The sequence below is a fragment of the Entamoeba invadens genome, assembly GCF_000330505.1.
Source record: "Entamoeba invadens IP1 unplaced genomic scaffold scaff_1105074726367, whole genome shotgun sequence".
Taxonomy (NCBI): Eukaryota; Evosea; order Mastigamoebida; family Endamoebidae; genus Entamoeba; species Entamoeba invadens.
The window spans coordinates 506,976-528,885 of record NW_004440445.1 but is presented as its reverse complement, the minus strand read 5'-3'; the positions used below and the strand labels follow the sequence as shown (position 1 = coordinate 528,885).

Genomic DNA, 21,910 nt, shown 5'->3' with positions numbered 1-21,910 from the left:
TTTTAATGGTTTTTGGTTCTATTGATTATAGTAAAGCATTAAATATAAGAACAACAACTCAATCATTTTCATCATATTCCTCTTCTTCTTCAAACGAATTCACAATGTTCTCAAAAATTTTCTTTGTTTTTCCGACCATCGATGTTAAGTCGCTCATCGTTTCTACCGTGATGACTTCCATTTTTAAAATCTTTTGTATTTCTTTTGTGAGCAACTCAGCTGGGAGTTGAAATGCTTTGAGTTGGAAATCGATGAGTTCCTTTTTTTGGGGGGTTCCATATTCATAAATCAATAAATTCTGGAGCACAACGTGTGCATCAATTTCGACCAGTGATGCTTCGTACAAAGGAACAAGTGTCGATAGAATCAACTTCTTTTCTTTTAATATTTTCAGTATCGCCTGGTTACGTTCAAGAGCCTGTTTTACACCGACATTCTGCAAATCGTAGTGAGTCAGTAAATTTAATGTTGGTTCATCAACGTAAGACCCCTCAATCTCTTTTGCTTTGTATGGTTTACACTCCTGTCCTGGTTTATGTTGATGGTCATTAGTAATTTGCATACACACCCAACAAAAGAACGATTGACACTTATAACATGACATCCATTGACACCCTCCATTCTTTTCTATAAACGTCTCACATTTTGGACACTTTCTTGAGTTCTCTTTAATCCATTTCATATTAAGTCCATCCTTTTTCATGAGCTCTTGCCACTTTTTGTTCATCTCACAACTGGCTGGTCGATGATTTTCTTCACCACACCGGAGACATACGGAAGTTTGACAATTACACAACCCGGTCACTCCTTTGCTCAACTGCGTGTATTTTCCTTTGTAATGAAGCACTTTAGTGCATTTCTCGTTACAACAATATTTACAAAGACACTCACTATCAGTTTGGATGAAGTTGGAGATAATTAATTCACAACACCGATAATACGCAAAATCATCCAATACACTGCGGATAACATCTAAACACAAACACGACGGACACCCAGAACGCATACATTTCAAGACGCCAATCGTCTTCCCAGACTCTTTCATCGCGTTTCTGACATAATCCGTTACACACTTACGACAAAAAGAATCTCCACATCGGTTGCGCACCATTTCTTCTGGTAAATAGTCTTCGTAACAAACATCACACGTCACACTCTTCCCTTCAAGTAATTTTTCCCTTTCTATTTTGTTCCTTTCAAGTCGTTGTTTCAGCATGTCGAACCATTTGACAAAGTTATTGGCCACGTTGTTGTTGGTGATAGCGTCAATGACATTTTTCTCACTACGATAGTGTAAAGATACATCAAAGTAAAACTCGGGGCTCACAGAGAACACTTCGCATTTCTGTAGAGTGTCGTATGGTGGTAATATTTTACCTCGATACTGTTGCAACTTTTTCGGCACTTTTTTGAAAAGTGATCCTTGTTGTAAATAGTCGATTGCTTCCGCGAAGTTGTTTTGACAGTATATCAACGCAAGAACGGCGAGACATCGGTTATACCCTTTTCCCATCACATCGCAAACTTGTTCCTCGTTGATAACAACATTGTCAATTCTTGTGTTTCTGAGAGAAATGTAGTCTGAGGGAAACACTTTTTCTTCAGGACAAAGGTAATCGGTGAAGTGTTCAGAAAAGCCGTTGTGCTTTAAAAAATTATCATCTGCATAAAATTGGTCTAGAAGCTTATGTTGGTTCAGACCCCTTTGGGATAGTAAGGTTAAAGCAAGGGGAGGACATAATGTCGAGAGTGAACAGAATTCTATCTGTTATTCAAATCTCTTGTGTTGACGGTTATGTAATGAAAGACAAACCACTGACTTCACTTTGGATGATCTTTAACATTGCAGAACGCTCAAGACATTCAGTGTGCTCTGTCATTTGTTTTCTATACTCAGACATCGGCAAATTTTTTATAACTTCTTCGGGGTCAATAATTTCTTTTGGCTTCTCAGGTTCAACATGTTTTTTGGGAGGTTGGAAACCCCCCAAAAACATCATATTCTGATTCTTATACATTGGATTAGTTGATTGATTTTTTGAGTTTTTGAGGAATTTATAACAGTATCATTTTAATTAATCAATTTATTAATTAATCAATAAAATTAATATATAAGTTTTTATTGGTTGATATAATAAGATGAATAAAATATAAATAAAATTATATCAAAAATAATAAACTAATATTAATAAATAAAATTAATTATTGTTATTTAATTTGTATATTTAAATAGAACAATTATATTAAATAATGAGTCTTAAATTTTGTTATAAATAAAATTATTTGATGTTTAAATTCAAATTTGTGTGATACTTTGCATTTAATATTGATCATAATTGTTTAAAACAATACCACCAATATCGTTCACAAGACTCGTTATAAAAATTTACAAATATATAAATTGAAGATATGACGACTTAATAAATTATTTTGAATCAATATAATAAAATGATTTGTTCATAACGAGGCGAAAACTTAATTTAATAAAGATTGTTATTTTTAAAAAAAATATGTTTCAAACACACCAATACCCATTTTCATTTAAAAATAATCGTATTCGTTCAATTATTATTTTGGTTTCAAATAATAGAAAAATGTATACAATACACACTATTACATATTTTTTGTTCCAAATCATGTTAATAAATTTTGATATGTTATAAATCAATCTTGTTTTGTAAGTCGTTGTTGTTTAGTTAATTACTTTAACATTGTTTTATTATAAATTGTATATTTTTTTTAAAAAAGAGTGCATTTTATTTTAATAAGTAATATGAAAAATCATTTAAAAACGAACAAAAAATTGAAGAAATAACTTGTCTTCATGAATGAATGATCAACATATTGGCGAGTTTTATTTATCTGTTGTTTTTAAGTTTAATGTTAAAACTTTAAATAAGCCTTATAATTAAAAATTACTTTTTAACTCTTGAGTTGTAGAAGTTATTTATTTTCTCAAAATAATGAAAATGTAAATAAAAAGGTATTTTTTATGATATGATAACACAACAAAAATTATATTGACAACATGGCAATAAAATTAAAGAATAACCGTGAACTTGGTTTTCAAAGTATGATGAAAGTTGTTTTGTTTGCTTGTCTATTTATTCTCTGTTTATCACAACCAGAACAGCAACCACCACAAGAGGAAGGTGCTTCTGGATGGGGAATCATAAAAAATACTCAAATGATTATTCTCGAAACCCAAAGAGAACAAAGACTGATGGTTTCGGATTTTGAAGAGTTATTAACTTTTGTCCAACAACATTCTGAAGGAGTTGATCCAGTTTTTATTCGAGACTTTGAGCTTTTATTATCCATTGAAAATAATAAACTTGAATTGATGAGGGAAATCACATTAAACCAACATTTAGAAGGTTCACACTTCGTTGATTTCATGAAAAGGTTTCACTCTTCATTACTTTCTAGAGGTTTTGAAAGAATATTATTTGATGTTATGAGTAAATGGTATGAAATACTCTATCCATTTTTAGAAAAGGTATTACCATCTTTATCTCAGACTCAACAAAGAATTCAACAAAAAGCCAATGATTGTATGGAACATTTAAGACGATTTCTTGGTATACAACTGAAGATGGCTGTCTTTTTAAAACCAACACCTTTTCTCAAAGAGGAACGAGTCGCGAGAGATTGCAAAGAACTACTTAAAACATTTATAATCAACTTAAGAGACAAATTACAGTCTTTACCAAATGCTTTATTAGTGTCTTTAATTTACGAAGACAGATTTTTACATGCAGGTACAGCTTACGAACATCGAAGAGCATCTGATGATGGTTCTGCTGAACAAAGAGGTGCAGCTTCACCTTCAACATCTACAGTTACTTCCCAAGGACCCGTTTCTCAACTTAGAAGGAGATACTCAAGCTTAAGACAGTCTTTTAGAAGAAAGAGAGATGGTTCTCCCAAACGAAAACAAGAATAATTGATTGATTGATACCTTTCATGTGTTATTAAAGTACCTTTAAAGATATGAATAATATTAATAACTGAATTTAATAATAAAATTCTGTATTGCGTCAAACGTTTTTATGTATAAAACCATCTTCTTATTTTTAAAGTGTTTTATTTGAATAATATGAACTTCTTTGGAATGTACATGTTTTGGTTTTGTGTTCATATTGTGTATCACTATCTTTCGAACAAAAAGTTGTACTTTTTTACACTCCTCACACGTGTAAATCTCTTGAACTCTGCCTTCTATTGTATTTTGATTCCCTTTCAATTCAAGTCGAACTATTCTCTCGCCTTCTCGTTCCCCACAACTCGCATAAAACAGTGTTGTTGCATTGCCATCATCACCCAAATAGAAATGAAGCTCATTGTGCTTCATAAAACATTCCTCGACTGTCAAACACTTTCTATCTCCGATAACTAACACTGACCCTCCCCTAACAAAAACGGGAATAAATTCATAGTCAATTTCCATTTCAATGTAACTCGCATTGCTTTGAATGATTTCATCACTGAAAAAATTGAACCAAAGGCCTTTTGGAAGATACACCTGACACCTCTCAGAATCGTCATAAACACCAGATACAAGTATTTCAGTTGATACCATCCACTCTCCCTCTATTAAAAGACTGTTTTCATCATCAGGAAAGTTATAGAATAGTGGTCTGATGACGGGAACTTCATTTATATGACACTCAATAAATTTTGAGTTCCAAAACCTCAAAAACATGTTCCGAATTTCAAACGCATACTTCACCAATTCTCTGTTGTTTTTAAACATATACGGCTCTTTTCTGAATGTGTGCATTTCAGAATACCCTCTGAACAACGGCAGAAATGTAGACGCCTGTAGCCATCTCAAATAGACTTGTAATGTGGACATATCATAATACCCACCAATATCACTCCCAACAAAAGACACCCCACTGATACTCATAGAAAGGGCTTCTTTGATCACAAACTGTAATCCCTCCCATGATGATGAACTTTGTGATAAAATGACACCGCCGTATTGCTGGATACCACTATAAAACCCAGTCGAGAGTATAAACGGAATATTTTTATAATAAGAATTCATTGAATTCCTCTGGAGACCTTTAAACACGGACTCTGCGTGTAAATTGGGGTACGCGTTGTGTAACTCTCTGTGTTCGTGGAATTGATGAATTGCGTCTCTGAATATAGTCATTTCGTTGGAGTAATACGAGGAAGGCTCGGAATAGTCGAGCCACAACGACAAAAATGGTGCAGTGCTCGACATCTTCTCCATCCAAAATCGTCCGTTATAATTTTCGTAGTCGATGAAGCCAATTCGCTCACAGATGCTATTGGACAGTGTTCCTTTAATAAGGAATGTGCCATTCTTTAGAGACGTTGTTTCATTTATAGTATTCGTCCGGACAAAGGGAACCACGGAGAATACTACTTTAATATGTTTTTTGTTGAGTCTAGATATTTGGTCATTTGTAATGAAGGTATTCTTTGAAAAGACTTGAAAATCGAAATTCGCTTGTGGTGGTAGCCATATGGACTCCAAAGGTATATTCGCCATTTTGAATTCCTCTGTTGTGTTTGCGAGAAACTGATCCGACACAAACCACTCGGCTGCTTGTTGATAACCAAAAATCCATTTTGGCGGTATAGCCTGCTTACCCGTGAGTTTATAAAGTTGACGTGTAATTTCTATAGGTTTTTCGCTTTCGAATATCGTCACATCTATTACCCCTGACTCCGCAACCCATCTCACTTTTTTTAATGGTTCAGTATAGTTTAATTTTAGTACATTTGATTCGTTATATATTGTAATGTAATTTTCAGAAGGATTGTTGACGTGGATGCCGTTCCACACTTTCCCTCTTTTAATTAATAAAAAGGGGACAGACCCTGTGAGTGATGGTGGGGAAGTTTTGTTATATCCAAATGGGTCGACATTAAATAATCTATACGGCTCATCTCTTTCCTCAAGTCGAAAAAATGGTCTTCTTGGCAATCCGAAATACTTCGTTTCGTTTTTGCATGAAAATGAAAAAGTAATTCCAATTGACGTGTCACCATTTTTGTGTGAATCGACATGACTGTTGAACACCTCATCAGATGGACGTTTGTTAGAAAAGAGAAATTGAGAAATATGAAGTTCATCGATTTGGAGCTCCAATGGTTTCTTAATTATAACTTTACTCGAGCCACATATACCATTAAATATAGTATTGTTTATAATAATTGAACTATAATTTGAGGATAGAAGGGTATTGGTCAGAGGATACTCATATCTCGTATACATACCTTGTCCACTGACTTGCTTCATAATGACTCTGACCATGGAATTTTCATAACATGATATTTTCATATCAAATGTTCTTGTCTCGTCAAAGAGTTGAACTGAAACTGAACTTTGATTATTGAGAAAAATGTCTTTAATTTTGAAGAGTGTATATGAGTGTAACGCAGATTCCAAATACCAACTTTCACTCGCCTCTTTGAATATGTGATACCCATAACTAAGCCTTTGGGTGAGACACACCCATATGACAAATAAAAGCATATTCAGTTTTATTAGTTCAACACTCACTATATAGTTAAATAATAATATCATAACTATAATCAAACTATATAATAAAATAATTAACGAGTATTTTTTTCTTAATAAACACAAAATGACGAGTTAATTTTTAAGAAAAAACAATTTAAAAATGAATAAAAAAAACTCGTTAATTTATAAACTTACAACATGAATGAAAACCCAATCAAATAACGAGTTCCACAGTGATGCTATTGAACTCCTCTTCTTTCAGAATGGCATAGACATCACTTCGAATCTTTTCAGCATCGCACTCGACTTTCATTTTCACAACAGCCGTTGCGACCATACTTTCTTCTGCAAATTCCCACGCATTCAATTTGACAACTTCGGACACCCCTTCAACCTTTAAGATTTTGTTTTGAATCTCTTCAACGTCAAAGCACTTCGGCGTGTTTTGGAGTAACAAATTGGCAGAGTTTTTCAATAAGGGCATCACACTGAAGAAAATCATTCCCGACAAGCATAATGAGCAGATTGGGTCGGCAATAACCCACCCAAACTTTTCAACGAGAAATGAGGACACAATAACACCGACGGATCCCAACGTGTCCGACAAGACATGTAAGAAGATGCCTTCCATATTGTTATCTTTGCCTTTCTTTCTCTTTGGCTTCACCAATTGAGCGGGACAGTCACACTCTTGTTCATCCTCCTCGCCGTTATCTCTGAACGCAAAGACACCAATGATATTCACGAGTAACCCTAACACACTCACTATTAAGAGGGCATCAACTTTGATGTCTGCGGGATGCATCAAGCGGTGGACACTCTCAAGAAACACAAAGAACGCGATGTACACAAGGAAGAGTGCATTCACAAACCCAGAAAGAGTCTCAGCACGGGCATATCCATATGTAAAGAGTCTGTCAGGCATCCACCGCGAAATGACGGACGCGACCAATCCCATTGCAAGCGCAACACAGTCAAACAACATATGGAAGCCGTCGGAAATAAGCCCAAGAGATCCACTCCACCACCCATACGCCACTTCGACAAACATAAATAGTAAATTGATGAGGAAGTAATAGAACAATTTCCGACTTTTATGATCACTCAACGTCTCCTCCAACCCTCTTGTGAATAAGACTCGCAGACGGATAGATATCCGATTCATTCCACTCGCACCACCAACTGCAAACAACTCAGTGTCTGTGGTTGGTGTTGAAGAAAAGTAGAACAAGAGAAGGTTCGGCACCAATGGCAACAACGTCGTTTTCCCGAAGAAGAAAGACACGAGTATAGTCATACATGTGAAGACATAAATGTATTTATTCGAACAGCTCGCCGGTATGAGTAAAAGCAATGGCACAAGCACTGATGGAATTGTTAAGAGTGGTGTATCCATTGTGTTAAATTTGATAAAGAATAACACCAGTGAGATTGGTAACAGAATGAATGATTGGTATATTGGGGAATATTGTTTGTCTCTGATGAAATACTGTAATGGAAGAGTTACTAAAGGGACGACACTTCTAAGTGATAATGTCGTGATGTGAAGAGCAACGTGAGTGACAAGAAGTGGAGTCGAGTGGACGGGAAGTAAAGTCATTAATCCCGTAGCCGGGCAAATCATAATAGAGAGTGTACTCAACACAAAATGCACTAAATGTATCAATACATCACGACCACTTTGTGTGAAAAGTATCTTGTAGTTGTTCAAATTGAAACTGTTAATGAATGTCATCAATGAAATCACTAAAAAGACGAGCCACGGGTATACAATATACTGCGGTGTTATACACAATAGACACAACACACTCTGAAAGAGTGGGACTGGGCTCGGAAACATCAGATATATATATTTGAGTTAAAGTTTCTGTTCTCTTTTTTTAAGTTGGAAAATGGTATTGAAATGTTTTATATAACATTTTAATTGAAATGTTTTTTTAAATATAATTATTCTATCAGAAATATATTATATTTAATATTATTAATTATTAATTATTATATTCAATAAAAAAATAATATGTAATTAACTATTTAACAATTATGTAATTGTGTCCTGAAAAAATAGGAATTTGCAACGTAAAATAAGAAACAAAAAATGTTCTGTTTTATTTTTAGTTTTTGATGAATTATACATAATACTATTTTAATAATTAATTTATAGTATTGAAATGCTGAAAATAAATAAAATGTAAAAAACAGCCAATCATAATTCAAAGAAATATAAGACTGAAACTTTGAAAAGACATCTTCTGTCAAGATTACAAAAAGAAAAGATGGAGGAAAGTACCACAAGTGACAAGAGGATACGATTTAAGGAATACAAATGTGTTTTTCCCGGGTGTTCTGAAGGATTGAAGACAAAATACAATTGTATTTCACATGTATGGAATATTCATTTAAGAAATATAAATAATATCACTGAGTCATACAAAGATTTAAAAGAGAGTGATAAAGAGAGAGCACGAGATTTGTGTTTGCCTTATATCTTTTTTGTAAAAGACGCAGAAACTTCAAGAAAGAGAAAACCATACGATTTGTCTGATGTGCTCACTTCGAAAAATGAAAATCTCGTGAAACGCGCTGTAGACAATACACAACTACAACCGGCTAATTGCATGAACCAAAGCTGCATCGAGACGATGGGAAAAAACGATTTTAATATTCCTCAACAATCCCAGAATGACATGCAGACGCAGAATGAAATCGACACTCTTGATTTTGGACAAATAAGACAACGACAAGAGACTTTTCAGAATTTGTTCTATCCACAACAACAACAAGATGTGATACAACAACAAATAGTATCCGACCCAAACATGTTATCGTCGTACACTGTTTCCATAATTGGTCCCAAATTATCCGACCAACTTATAACGCACTGTACCGACTTTATACGAATATACTCGATCACAGAGAGCGTCAAACGTCTCCACGTCTATGGTGAAATTTTTGCGGAAAATGGCTTTCTTCAGCGGTCCGACCGGAAGAGTAAGACGGACATTCGCCCGATCTCCGACGCTTTAGAAACACTTTGCAGCTTAACAGGAAAGTCCTTCAAATACGCAAACAACACTTCCAAAGTGCAATTTGGGTTTATTGCGCAAGAGTTACGAGAGGTATTACCCGATGCGGTCCATGAAGACAGTGACGGCTACTTATCTATCGACCCCCTTGCTCTCTTGCCCTTCATCGTCGAATCTTTGAAAGACCTTTCATCCAACTTACAACGAATCCAACGAACAAATGGCCTCGAAAAGGTGTTTAAGGAAGTCAAAGAGCTTGCCGAAAGGATTAAACAGTTTGAGTGTGAAGAGAAGAATGTGACGGAGATATCACTTGGGCCAGATTTGTATGTCGTCCCATCGGCAATTGTGTTGTCGCTCTTTTCGGTGTATTTTGCGGTGACGGGGAGGTTTCCCTTTTTGTGGATCTTCTTTGTCTTGGCGGCGATATGCTTTTGGATGTCGCACCAATTCTCTCCAAATGGGAGTTTCTCGAGTGTAGCAATTGTGTTGAACTTTGTGTTACTCAATTTGTTACTTGTGAGTGTTTCTGCAAGTGTGTTGATAGGGTCTGTGTTACAATTGTATTTAGGGGTATATATTTCAGTGATGTTATTCTTGTGGGGAGGCAGTCAGTTACTGCAAACGTCGTTCTTCAATTTCTTCATCGTGTCGTTTTCATTCTGTTGTTTAGCGTGTTGGTGCATCTTCATGTTACAACCGACGTTTAGATGTTCGGTGATAACTCCTATGAAGCACAATGAGTTGTTCAAAGAGTATTTGACTTACATTACTCCAAATGAAGTGATGTTCAATTTATCAAGTGAAGTACCCTGGAATTGTTTCCAGCCACGATTAGAAGCTGTCGGGAAGAAGATCATATTTCAGCAATATGACAATGTCTTTAGTATACGAGCTGATGAAAAGTCGTTACTTTCATTAGATACAGACTCCATTCAAATCAATTTAGTTTGTTCATCTGTTCGGATGAAGTGTGTTGATTATACCATTTCGAAGCAGCTTCATTAATTATAATATGTATTATCATTAATTCTATCATCAAGATCTACTATTTAAATAATAATAATAATCTATAATATTAGTTCTTCTATTTATAGTAGAATAATACTATACAAATGGTTTTAATCCATTTACAACTATAAGACTTATTAAAATTATAATAATTCTATAATGAAATAGAATGTATTTATTATAAATCTTCTTATAATAATATTATAAGAAGATTATAATATATTATAATTATACATGTGTATTACTAATGAATAAGAACAATAAGAATCCTCAAAGTTAAGCGTCGATGAGACATTTTTCAGATACGTAGATACCATCAAGGAACTGTCTGATATCTTTATTCTTGACTTGGTTAGCCTGGTGGAGGTTAGCAGCGGATTGTGAGACGGCTTGGACATCATTTCCTTCCAAGCAGATTTCGTCCTTTCCGAGCTTTTCGATAGTGACGCCTTCGTACATATGGACGTTTCTGGCTCTCTTTTCACCAACGAAGTTTTGGACGATGATCGACTTCTTGTCATCAGCAATGACAAGATTGACTGGGAAGTGGGCATATACGACTCTCATCTTATATCTGTAACCCTTGGTGACACCAATGATCATATTCTGAATCAAAGTGGCAACAGTTCTGACTACAGCAGCGTCTCTTTTGGTGGCATACCACATATCAACGACGACTACATCGACAACTGGGGTGTCTCTCTTCAACGACGCCTTGCTCTTGTACACATCGATTTTCGGGTGGTTGAATTTCTTCTTTAATTCACCACGTGGGCCTTTCACCGTCACTTCCTTTTGTTTGATCGTTAATTCAACGTTGGACGGAATTTCGACGTGCTCGGTCTTCTTCAACAACTTCGGCATATCCCACAACTATTCCCGTTCAAGTTCTTCTTCAAAACCCTATCCGCTTTGTTTAACTCTTTATAGTTCTTTTTACTATTATTATAACTATATTTGTGGATTTATGATTTATACGAGTTACTAATTTACTTATTAATTATAATTATTATTACTAGAATTTATTATTATTAATTAAAGTTGTTAATTCATTATTAAAATAATAAATTATTATAAATTAATATTGTTATTTAATTAATAAAACTACAAAAAATGTTATATATAACAAAATCAATCACATTCCATAAGTCACGAGTAAACCATTTCGGCGAGTCTGTTGATCTCACAGTCTTCGATAGGAGGGATGGCGTTCTCTTCGACAGTGTAATTCAGTTTACTGTTGTCTGTGATTTCAGTCCGTTTTGAGTCTGTGTACATTCTGTAGTCTGTTGCGCCGACTTCAAAGAACTTCATCACCCCCAATTGACAAAACACTATACACCAAAATCCACTCACAAAGATCGAAGAGACAGCTAAAGCCCAGTATTGGTCCGGAAGAAAATTGAAAAAGGTGTCGAGGCCTACGTACTTCGCAAGAACACGAGGAAAGACTTGCCAAACATAAAAGACTATAGAACCCGTCAAGAGTGCTACAAAAATAAATATAGCATACGTCCCAACATATGTCCCATCAGAGGTCATAGACTTGCCTTGGTAATATTGGTTCTCAACTTCTGGATCTAACCCATCGTTTAATTCAGTAGGAGTTTTCGACAACTTCAACTCGGCTATTGAAGCATACTCGCTCATTTCTCCATTTATAGTTCTTTTCTTTCTATTCATTATTAACAAATAATGTATTATATTTTATATTTTTGTTTTACTATTAATACTAATACATATGAATTGTATTATAATATAATAATATCTATTATTAAATTATTATTAAATTATTATTAAATTATTATTAAATTATTATTAAATTATTATTAAATTATTATTAAATTATTATTAAATTATTATTAAATTATTATTAAAAGAAATTAATTGAATGCAAAGACGGGATACACACTGTTTCTACCATGAGCACATATGAATGGGTTTTGACAAGTACTGAGTTGATCTATTAATTCGACACATTGAGTCCGAGTTAGACTGTCGTTGAACATTATTGCGCGGCGACACGAGTATGAAGCGACAATATGTTTAATCACTCGTAACTGCAAAAGCCTTGAAAAGTACTTTTCTGAAGCTATTTGGTTTAACATGTCAAGCAATTCTTTCAGAGTCAAACTCCGTCCAAATAAAGAGGGAAGTGCAGAGAACCTTACCACTGTATCGTCAATGTCATATACCAATCCAATCTCATTGAACTCTTTACGATACTTTTCAAGGACTGAAGTTTGCGAGAGAGAAAGATACAATACACTTTTTGATTGAACGGAGTGGAATACAGTTTCCTTGTTCAAGTCGACAGCATCACTGTTATTCTCATACAAGATCCGCTCATGGATTGCATGTTGATCGAAGGCGTAGAGCACTTTAGATGTGGTGTTGAAACAGATGATAAACTTATTGTCGAATTGGCCCACAACATACAATTGCTTTAAGTCCCCCTTTTGAATAACATTTTTGGGAATAACAAAATTTCTGATCAATTCATTATTATGTACAAAATCTTTTGAGTAAGGTAAAAACGTGAGATGTGATACAACACTCTCTTCTTCACTTTTCTTTTTTAATGTTGAATATTTGGACTTCATGTCATATTTTTTATTAGGCTTTTTCCCGTCAATGACGTGCGGTTTTCCTAACAAAACGTCGGAAATGGCAAAGACCCGCCTTTTCTTTGGTGATGGGGGACTTGATTTGAAATTGTAGTTAGGTATAGTATAATGAACTATATCTGGAACTAAAGACCCACAATTTATCACTTTCTCTGGGAAAAGTGAATATTCAAGAACCTTTTTAACCCACACGATGAAATCTTTTTGATTCCATATCGGCTCATTTTCAGAGTATTTTTCGGGTGTTTTTACAAGAAGTAAAAAGGGTGGGAAAATTTGTTTTGTCATCTGCACTTTATACAACCGACAAAGCGCTTTATTCACAACTTCGAACAACTCTTCACTCCAAAATGCCACGTCATTTTCTAAAAATAGAATTTGGTCTTGCGACTCTTTAATTATACAGTCTGGACTGTATAACCCGAATATATCACAACCAGAATATTTGTCGATCGAAGAAAAAGTCTTTGTATTGACATGAAATACACGATCGAAAGACTCTTTTGTTGACGATGACTTCAAAAGAGTGAGGAGACTTTCCATTTCAGTTTGGAGTGTGATGGAAGTTAAACAGTGATACAAGTGAAACCCAATTAGTGTTTTTACAATGTCGTGTAAATTTCCATCTCTTTCTTTCATATTTTCAAAAAGGTGATCAACTGAGATTAGAAGACCATTGATCGAGTAATTTGACAATTCTCCAAATATCCATTTCCCATTCTATTCATTACAATTTATAGTAAAATAATTAAAAACAAACTATATAAACCACTTCAAAGAGGTTCTTTGAAGTCTTCACATATAATTTGACTCTGCTGATTGATGTCATCACTTCGAGTATTCCTCCTTCTTCAAAAATTGAAGTTTGCAGGGTGGACTCCTCCAAAATCACTCCTTCAAAGAAAAACTTCAAAGACGTCATTTCTTTGTCTGTTGTAATACACACTTGCTGAGCTTGACTTATGGTATACACATGCTTTATCACTTTAAAAATTACATCAGTCGGACTTTTAAAGACCATCTCCGCCTTCAACCTCTTGACGTCCTCTTCTCGGTGCTTCCTCATGACTTACTAAACTAATTCTCCACTTTCCTTTAAAATCTAATAACATTTTTGAAAAAAAATGTTATTGGTTTGAATTAGAAATGAAATTAATAACTAAACTATACCACACGACAACCAATTAACTCATCTGTTCGACTTAGCGACACGCTCCATATCTTCTTTCTTCTTCATAGCGAACGAGGCGGTGTTTTTCTTGGAAGCATTGACCAACTCATCAGCCAAACATTCAGCGAGTGTCTTAGAGTTTCTGAAAGCAGCAGTTCTGCAGCCCATAGTCATCAAATAGAGGGCTTGGTTGACTCTTCTCATTGGGGAGACATCGACGGCTTGTCTCTTAGCGTTTCCACCGGTACCGACACGAGTCGAATCTTCGCATGGGGAAGCGTTGCAAATGGCCTCAACCAAGACTTGGATTGGGTTCTGTTCAGTGAGCAAGTGGATGATATCGAATGCCTCTTCAACGACTCTCATAGCCAATAACTTCTTTCCGGAGTTTCTTCCATGTTGCATCAAGCAGCAGACAAGTCTCTCAACAATTGGGCATTGGACTTTTCTGAATGGTCTAACAGCATATCTGCCAGCAGTGTGGGGCAAAAAGACTTTGTACTTTGACTTCGTGTTGATCGCCATTAAGTCAACCAATGACATATCGGGAACGTGAACTTCGTCATAATTCCACTTGTTGAATAAACGGGGGGAAAAGCCTTTTGCGACGGGCGCGGCTTCAACTGGTGCTGCAACTGGAATTTCAACTGGTGCGGCGGCTTGGATGGGCGCAACGGCTTCAGACATCAAGTCTTTTTTGTAATTCAATCTTAGGGTTCTATCAAAATGTCAGTGGGATTTTATTATTAATATAGTATAGCTTATTTTATCAGTAAAGTATAGTTTTAATCTCTGATGTCATACGATTGTTTTAATAATAAAATATAGTTCATATTATAATTTAGTAAAAGATAATTTATTTTACTATTATATTTAATTACTTTTGAACAATACAGAAATCAAGTAAATAATAACAAAACTAATAATTGGATTAGGGTAACAAATTGGGAAAATTCCCGAAAAATGACGAAAATGATAAATATTATTTATTCAAGTATGAACTTTCAAAAGCAAATGAGAGCTTTAATAGTTTTGGTACTAATTACTATTACTTTAGGAGATAAACGCGGTCTTGTTTCGTTGACTAAAGAGAATCATGAATCATTTTTAAAAGACAATAAATTCGTCATTGTCAAATTCTTTTCACCATATTGTCCACATTGCAGAAACTTTGCCCCTGCTTATAAGGAATTTTCAGTCAAAACTACAGAAGTAGAATACGTAGTTGCGGAGTTGGACTGCTCCCAGTATAGAGACATTTGTGGCTTTTATAAAATCACCGGATACCCAACAGTGAACTTTTATAAAAGTGGGACGTTTGTAGCTCGTTTCGACAAGCAGAGAACATCAGAAAACTTGATCGAATTTGCTAAATCACATGCAATTTAATTTTATGGTTTCTTATATTACTCAATTCTAGTATATTTTTATTGTAAAATGGGTGATAATATTATTATAATTCAATAATAAAAAGTGGTAGTAAATAATATAATAAAATTAACGAGACTTTGGACTTTCTAAAAACCTCCAAATGCGATACACCACCTCCACAGGCAAAGTTGCTAGGGAAAGTGAAAAGTTTTTTAACGAAGACAAATCGTCTTGGAATTCTCTGTTATAACTCATAATGATCCCAAAAACTAATTTTTGCCGATCTGCGGGAAGTTGTGAAACTTGTTCCGTTATAGCTATTAATAGATCAACCCCCAACTTCTCATGGAGATCCATGAAACGTTGTCGAAAAGAAATTTCCTCTAACATTAAAGCTTGCTTTTTGTCGTCCATGAATGTCACTTTTTGGGAAATCTTGAAATTGAATCTTATTATGTTAATTATTATTGTAAATTTGTATTGTTTTGTTTATCATTATTATAATTTGGTATTTTATTTATTAAATAATAGTTTCAAAATAATATATTTTTAATAAATAATTGTAAATGAAAAATGCAATTTCATAAAAATCAAAAAACAATCACTTTTTTAATAATAAAAATAATAATAATTTTACTATATAAATATAATTAACAAATAATAAACGATTTTTTGTATTTAGAAAATAAAGTTCAGTTTTTTATGCTTTTTCGTTTTTTTGAAAAAATAAAAAAGTATTTCATATCAATAAATTGTTATTATGATTATTAATTCAATAGTTTCTCATTTTTTTCTAAAGAAAATATTACTTAGAATTTTTAAATTACTAAATTATAATATCGATAATAAATAATAACATAACTAAAATTTATATAAATATTACAATTAAATATTTTATTACGAACTCAAAATAATAACATTAAAAAAATTATTATTATCGATCTTTTTTGAAAAACCGAATTATTTGAGATAAATAATTTTTGTTATTATTATTGCTCAAAAATGAGTTTTAATTCACTTTTAAAATTATAATTTTGTAAAAAGAAAAAAATAGTTAAAATCTATAAATAATAAATTATATATTACCATAATAAAAAAAATAAACCGATTATAGCATTTGTTAACTTTTTTGTATCGAGTTTTTATTAATTGTGTTTAAAAAAACGAATTCTATTCCAAAACTATAATTTCAAAGTGATGAGCTCGAAGAACAAGCGCCCTTTAATAAAAATGATATTAATTGGTGATTCTGGTGTTGGGAAGTCATGTTTGATGAATCAGTTCATAAATAAAGCCTTTGTCTCTGAATACAAAGCGACAATAGGTGCAGATTTTTTGACACGTGGTTTGTTTTTATTTGAGATAATAAAACTGGCTGATGAACAATGTTTTAATAACATTTTAAATAACAAAAACTGATGTTAAGAGGTTTGTTGCTTTATGAAATCAATTCAATATAAATTAATATATATTAGTAAATATTATCAAATATTAGTATGTGTGCTAAACAATAGCTTGACGTTAATGGCGACCAAGTAGCTTTGCAAGTGTGTTTGTTCTTATTAATATATTTAATTAAAATGAACTAATAAGACAGGGGATACTGCTGGCCATGAAAAGTTCATGAGTTTTGGGCAAGCATTTTACCGAGGGAGTGAGTGTTGTTTTCTTGTGTGCGACGTGACCAACGAAAAGTCGTTTGAGAGTTTAGACACCTGGAAAGCCGAATTCATCAAAGGTGCGTGTCCATCCAACCCATCTGAATTTCCATTTGTCGTATTAGCCAACAAAGTTGACGAAGATGCAAACACTCGTGTCGTTACAGCACAACAGCTGAAAGATTGGTCTTCTCGAAACAATGATATCCCTTATTATGAAACAAGTGCAAAGACAGGCATGCATGTCGAAGAAGCTTTCATCAATGTAGCAAATCGTGTCATGAAAGCAATTAAAAAGGATACTTCCTCTCAACCTCCAATTGCAACTATTTCTCTTGAGTCTACCACTCCCCAAGAAAAGCCTCAAGAACCCTCAAAAAATGGATGCTGCTAATTATATTACTTTCAAGTTCTATTTCTTTAGTATCTTTCTAGTATCGTATCATACCTATTATAATTAATAGTATTATATACTATTAATTATAATATATGTATTATATACTATTAATTATAATACCTGATACTATAGAAATAACTCAACGATCCATTCAATTTGTTTTAGGGAGATAAGTCGAGAGGTGGACGCCAATTTGTTCGAACGAGTCTCTAGTGATTCTTTTAGCGTTTTGCATCAACAAGTCGAAGTCAGTCAGTTGTTTTTGGTATTCGTTCAAGAATTGTTCGAACTTTGCCATGATTTCGATATTCTTTTCGTGGGTGAATTGTTTAAAAAATTCAAGCCGTTGTGAACACTTCTCTGCTTTAGTTCGCCATTCCAGTTCACTTGTCATCAGTTCTTTGAAAAACATATCTTTCTTGTTCAATTCAGAAACCTTTGCTTGTAACCCAGCTCTATCCAAAGCTCCAACACTTGCGTTTGTTCTCAATATGTCATTATCCGCTTTCTCCTTCCTTTTAATATATTCATTCCACTCATTCGTATTCTTCTCTATATCTCTCTGAACAGCTTTTGTCTTTGTTTCCACCTCTTGAAGTTGTTTGTCAAGCTCGTCAATCAACTTCATCTGAGCATTCTCCTTCTCCTCAAACTCTTCTTTAATGATCTTCCCTATCTCTTGATATTTCTTTAATCCATCAGAACATGTATTCGGATCTTCACAATCAAACAAGATCAATCGCTTCCTCAATTCAGGGGATAGTTCCTTCTCTAGGCCATTCACTAAGTTCTTGACTTCTTTAATTTCTTGCGATAAAGCTTCTTTGGTCTCCTTTAACTGCAACGACAATTCAGTCGTTTTCTTAACAGCTTCTTTCCAATCTTCCTACATGTTAATTAAATTGGATCTATTATATTTAAATTGGATCTATTATATTTAAATTATATCTATTATATTTAAATTATATATATAATATATTTATATTGTATATAATATAGTTATAATAAATACAATATAACTATATTAGATATAAAACAATAATTAAATAGAAAAACAAACTGTCCTCCGATAAAGCTCTTCTTCTACTGTTTCTAAACGCGCCGTTTCGCCAATTGTCAATCTCAACTTCTCACATTGTTCGGTTTTGTCTTTTAAAGTGGTTTGCTGTGTTTTGAGTTCCAACCCACGTTTTCCAAGCTCCTCCTTTTTTTCTTGACAATTTACTTGGATCAATGTAAGCTCACCTGAAACTTCTTTCAAACTCTGGTCTAACATTTTCTTCTGCTCCTTCAGATAATCGACTTGTCCCTCGACATGTTGAAGTTGTGAGAGTTTTAAACTGACCATCTCCAGCTGTTTGTTAACTTCAACATCTCTCTTCTCAATCTCCTTTTTCTTTCCAGAAATCATCTCCTCAAGTTTTTGAGACTTTTGGAGATTGTCCTTATGCAGAACGACGGAACTTATAACGCAAGAATTTAGTTCGTTTTCGATCTGTTCGTCTGGTGTCGACTCGAACATCCCATCCTCGTTCGTCTCAATGCTATCTCCGAGCTCCTTTAAATACACCAAACCACTCAACATAAAAGACCAACAATGTGGAGCAGACGTGTGCATCAGATATTTCGAGTTAAACGCAATCCCCAGTATTGAGAACATTTTTGTCAACGATTCTTCAAGCCGACTCTCCTTTACTTTATAATTTGGCAGCACTCTCCTCGCCAACATTTCTGCCATCAAAGCATACTCTTTATTCGTTGGTAACTGTTCTTTGATCACAGACAATGTGCGAATGTTCGTTTTATAATTCTCTTGTTTTGACCGCTCGGCGCAGTATTCGTCAAATCGTAGTGTTTCCAAAAATTGAATCAAATTCACCCAATTCGTTTGCCGAAATTCGGTGTCAAAGTGCCACGGTTTGTTATCGCTATGTGTCGGAGGTTGTTGTCCGATAAAGTCTGGCATTTGGAAGTATTGGTCGCTCATAACTACATCTCCGTGTTGTTTCGTCGGATTTAGCATCTTTTGCTTACTTCGTTTTTCTCTTTTTCGCTCACTTTTTAGTTTGTTTTTATTATCATATAAAAATTAACGTGCATATTCCCAACAACACAAATTAACAAAAAAAACACTCACTTGTCAAACTCAAACGTCGTCAAAGAGCCCCACTTCTTCCCCGTCTCAACGGAAACGATCAGCGGCACCTTCATCTCAACAACGTGCTCCATTATGTTCTTCAACCCCACACACACTTCTTTTAACATCTCATCTGGAATTTCAACAACAATTTCGTCATGAATGTTTAAAAGAAGGGTGACACCCTTCCATTCCTCAAACGTTTTGTGAAACACTTTGATCATACACATTTTGATAATGTCCGCAGCACTTCCTTGGATCGGGGAGTTTACAGCCATTCTCTCGGCCTCAGCAACCAATTTGACATCTTTCGAATTCAAATTGAAGATTCTTCTTCTCCTATTATTCAATGTATACACAAACCCAACTTCCCTTGCCTTTTTTATAGTCTCTTTTTTCCACGCCTCGAAGCTTGGAAATTGCTCCAAGAAGCTTTTCAGAAAGTTCTTCGACTCGTCAACAGTCACTTTCAGTTCGTCCGCCAACGAATACGGCCCTATGCCATAAATGCATCCATACACAATCGTCTTTGCTCTTCTTCTTTCTTCGTCAGTGACTGTTTCGGGCTTCTTCTTCAGCCAGTGGCTTGCGATCATTCGATGGACATCAACACCGCTTTTAAAAAACTCGACCAAGTGTTCATCTCCAGTGAAGTCCGCGAGTATCCTCAACTCAATTTGGTTATAGTCCAATGCAGCAAGTGTTTTCCCCTTCTCCGAGATGAACAAGTCTCTCGCCTTCAACTCTACCTTTGGCATCACAAAACTCAGTTTATTGATTTGTTGCAAATTGGGGTGAATTGATTGTATCCTTCCAGTTACAACCTTCGTTTGATTCCACGTCGCGGTGATGTACATCTCATCCCCTATTTTCACTCCACAGCCTTTCAATGAGTCGATGTCAGATAAGATCTTCCCCACCTTTCTGTGTTCCAACACTATTTTAGCAAAGGGGTGGTCGATCTGTTCCAACACGTTCTTCGACGTCGTTCCCTTCAACTTGGTTCCGTCCGTTTGGAACCCCAATTTATTCAACTCGCGCTTCACCTGTGCAGCCGACGCAAGATTAATCGTTTTATTTAACACTTTGCGACTCTCAACCCCAAGTTCTTCCTTTCTCATCAACAAGAGTCTCCGCTGATTGAACAAGAGCTCCAGATCAAGGCGAAACTTCGTTTGCATATTGAGTTGTATTAATATGCCAGAGATCATCGTCTCCTGCTCGAAAAACACTTTTGTCATCTGGTGGCTCTCCATCTCGCAGAATTCCTTCATCGCCAAGTCTCGTATTCTTAAGAGCACACTTTGTGTATTGTCGTCCACAATGACACACTCGTGTTTCACGCAGATTTGATTGAAAGTTAACTCATCGATACTCCCCGGGTCTAATACGGCGGCTCCAATAAACGTATCAAAGACAAATCTGTTATGAGAGAAGTATTCTAACACCTCGTCAACTCCATTCCTCGTCACTTTGAGTGAATTTTGCAAATTGTGAATTATCACTGCTTTTTGGCTTTGGAAAATGTGTGGGAAGTCGTCTTTCTTGATTTTCACAAGTTCAATGGTGTCGTCTTTTCTTGTATAAAATGAATAAATGCCGTTTCTTGTGACGTGGAGGACTAATGCCGTTTTCAAGGTATTAACAGTCACATTTTGTGATGTGGAACAATTATCAAATTTACTTAAAAAATCAACAATCTCACATTCGGGAATCTCACTAAGTTGTTCCGACTTCGGGTGATATTGAAATGACGACGTTGAGGTTTTCATTTGAGGTATTGATTGAGTACTACTCGATTTCCTCTTCCGCTTTTCTGGGATTTTGGGGATGTTGGAAGTGTCTATGGAAAGAGTTTTTTTCTGAGATTGTGTCGTCTGAGAACTGCAAATTTCGGTTTGTTGAGATTGGATTGGAGTGTGCGTGGATTTTGGAATGGTAATGTCTGAAGAATCAAAAAGACGAAGAAGGTCTTCAACGGAATTCGCGTGAGATTGGCTTGATGACATG

The 21,910-nt window shown here is 34.8% G+C and overlaps 12 protein-coding genes across 12 annotated transcripts; 3 read left to right on the top strand and 9 right to left on the bottom strand.

Moving 5' to 3' along the window:
* Nucleotides 1-58: 58 nt before the first annotated feature.
* Nucleotides 59-2,018, bottom strand: EIN_154490 (RING finger protein YKR017C, putative; the record flags this gene model as incomplete). Its single annotated transcript, XM_004258105.1, has 2 exons — nt 59-1,761; nt 1,814-2,018. 2 exons carry the CDS (start codon nt 2,016-2,018, stop codon nt 59-61), a joined length of 1,908 nt encoding a protein of 635 aa, XP_004258153.1.
* Nucleotides 2,019-4,003: 1,985 nt separating this feature from the next.
* EIN_154480 (neutral alpha-glucosidase ab precursor, putative) lies at nt 4,004-5,245 on the bottom strand (the record flags this gene model as incomplete). Its single annotated transcript, XM_004258104.1, has 1 exon — nt 4,004-5,245. One exon carries the CDS (start codon nt 5,243-5,245, stop codon nt 4,004-4,006), a length of 1,242 nt encoding a protein of 413 aa, XP_004258152.1.
* Nucleotides 5,246-6,719: 1,474 nt separating this feature from the next.
* On the bottom strand, nt 6,720-8,345 carry EIN_154470 (metal tolerance protein C2, putative; the record flags this gene model as incomplete). The annotated part of the gene is made up of 1 exon (XM_004258103.1): nt 6,720-8,345. The coding sequence occupies one exon, from the start codon at nt 8,343-8,345 to the stop codon at nt 6,720-6,722; it is 1,626 nt and encodes a 541-aa protein (XP_004258151.1).
* Nucleotides 8,346-8,778: 433 nt separating this feature from the next.
* Nucleotides 8,779-10,536, top strand: EIN_154460 (hypothetical protein; the record flags this gene model as incomplete). The annotated part of the gene is made up of 1 exon (XM_004258102.1): nt 8,779-10,536. One exon carries the CDS (start codon nt 8,779-8,781, stop codon nt 10,534-10,536), a length of 1,758 nt encoding a protein of 585 aa, XP_004258150.1.
* A 279-nt stretch (nt 10,537-10,815) lies between these two features.
* EIN_154450 (60S ribosomal protein L9, putative) lies at nt 10,816-11,403 on the bottom strand (the record flags this gene model as incomplete). The annotated part of the gene is made up of 1 exon (XM_004258101.1): nt 10,816-11,403. The coding sequence occupies one exon, from the start codon at nt 11,401-11,403 to the stop codon at nt 10,816-10,818; it is 588 nt and encodes a 195-aa protein (XP_004258149.1).
* Nucleotides 11,404-11,688: 285 nt separating this feature from the next.
* EIN_154440 (hypothetical protein) lies at nt 11,689-12,189 on the bottom strand (the record flags this gene model as incomplete). The annotated part of the gene is made up of 1 exon (XM_004258100.1): nt 11,689-12,189. The coding sequence occupies one exon, from the start codon at nt 12,187-12,189 to the stop codon at nt 11,689-11,691; it is 501 nt and encodes a 166-aa protein (XP_004258148.1).
* Nucleotides 12,190-12,422: 233 nt separating this feature from the next.
* Nucleotides 12,423-13,805, bottom strand: EIN_154430 (MutL C-terminal dimerization domain containing protein; the record flags this gene model as incomplete). The annotated part of the gene is made up of 1 exon (XM_004258099.1): nt 12,423-13,805. One exon carries the CDS (start codon nt 13,803-13,805, stop codon nt 12,423-12,425), a length of 1,383 nt encoding a protein of 460 aa, XP_004258147.1.
* Nucleotides 13,806-14,355: 550 nt separating this feature from the next.
* On the bottom strand, nt 14,356-15,024 carry EIN_154420 (40S ribosomal protein S5, putative; the record flags this gene model as incomplete). Its single annotated transcript, XM_004258098.1, has 1 exon — nt 14,356-15,024. The coding sequence occupies one exon, from the start codon at nt 15,022-15,024 to the stop codon at nt 14,356-14,358; it is 669 nt and encodes a 222-aa protein (XP_004258146.1).
* A 108-nt stretch (nt 15,025-15,132) lies between these two features.
* On the top strand, nt 15,133-15,726 carry EIN_154410 (protein disulfide isomerase, putative; the record flags this gene model as incomplete). The annotated part of the gene is made up of 2 exons (XM_004258097.1): nt 15,133-15,145; nt 15,242-15,726. 2 exons carry the CDS (start codon nt 15,133-15,135, stop codon nt 15,724-15,726), a joined length of 498 nt encoding a protein of 165 aa, XP_004258145.1.
* Nucleotides 15,727-16,905: 1,179 nt separating this feature from the next.
* On the top strand, nt 16,906-17,760 carry EIN_154400 (GTP-binding protein yptV5, putative; the record flags this gene model as incomplete). The annotated part of the gene is made up of 4 exons (XM_004258096.1): nt 16,906-17,053; nt 17,135-17,136; nt 17,223-17,259; nt 17,306-17,760. The coding sequence occupies 4 exons, from the start codon at nt 16,906-16,908 to the stop codon at nt 17,758-17,760; spliced, it is 642 nt and encodes a 213-aa protein (XP_004258144.1).
* A 154-nt stretch (nt 17,761-17,914) lies between these two features.
* On the bottom strand, nt 17,915-19,786 carry EIN_154390 (hypothetical protein; the record flags this gene model as incomplete). Its single annotated transcript, XM_004258095.1, has 2 exons — nt 17,915-18,649; nt 18,824-19,786. The coding sequence occupies 2 exons, from the start codon at nt 19,784-19,786 to the stop codon at nt 17,915-17,917; spliced, it is 1,698 nt and encodes a 565-aa protein (XP_004258143.1).
* A 110-nt stretch (nt 19,787-19,896) lies between these two features.
* Nucleotides 19,897-21,672, bottom strand: EIN_154380 (DNA polymerase I, putative; the record flags this gene model as incomplete). The annotated part of the gene is made up of 1 exon (XM_004258094.1): nt 19,897-21,672. The coding sequence occupies one exon, from the start codon at nt 21,670-21,672 to the stop codon at nt 19,897-19,899; it is 1,776 nt and encodes a 591-aa protein (XP_004258142.1).
* Between the last annotated feature and the right edge of the window lie 238 nt (nt 21,673-21,910).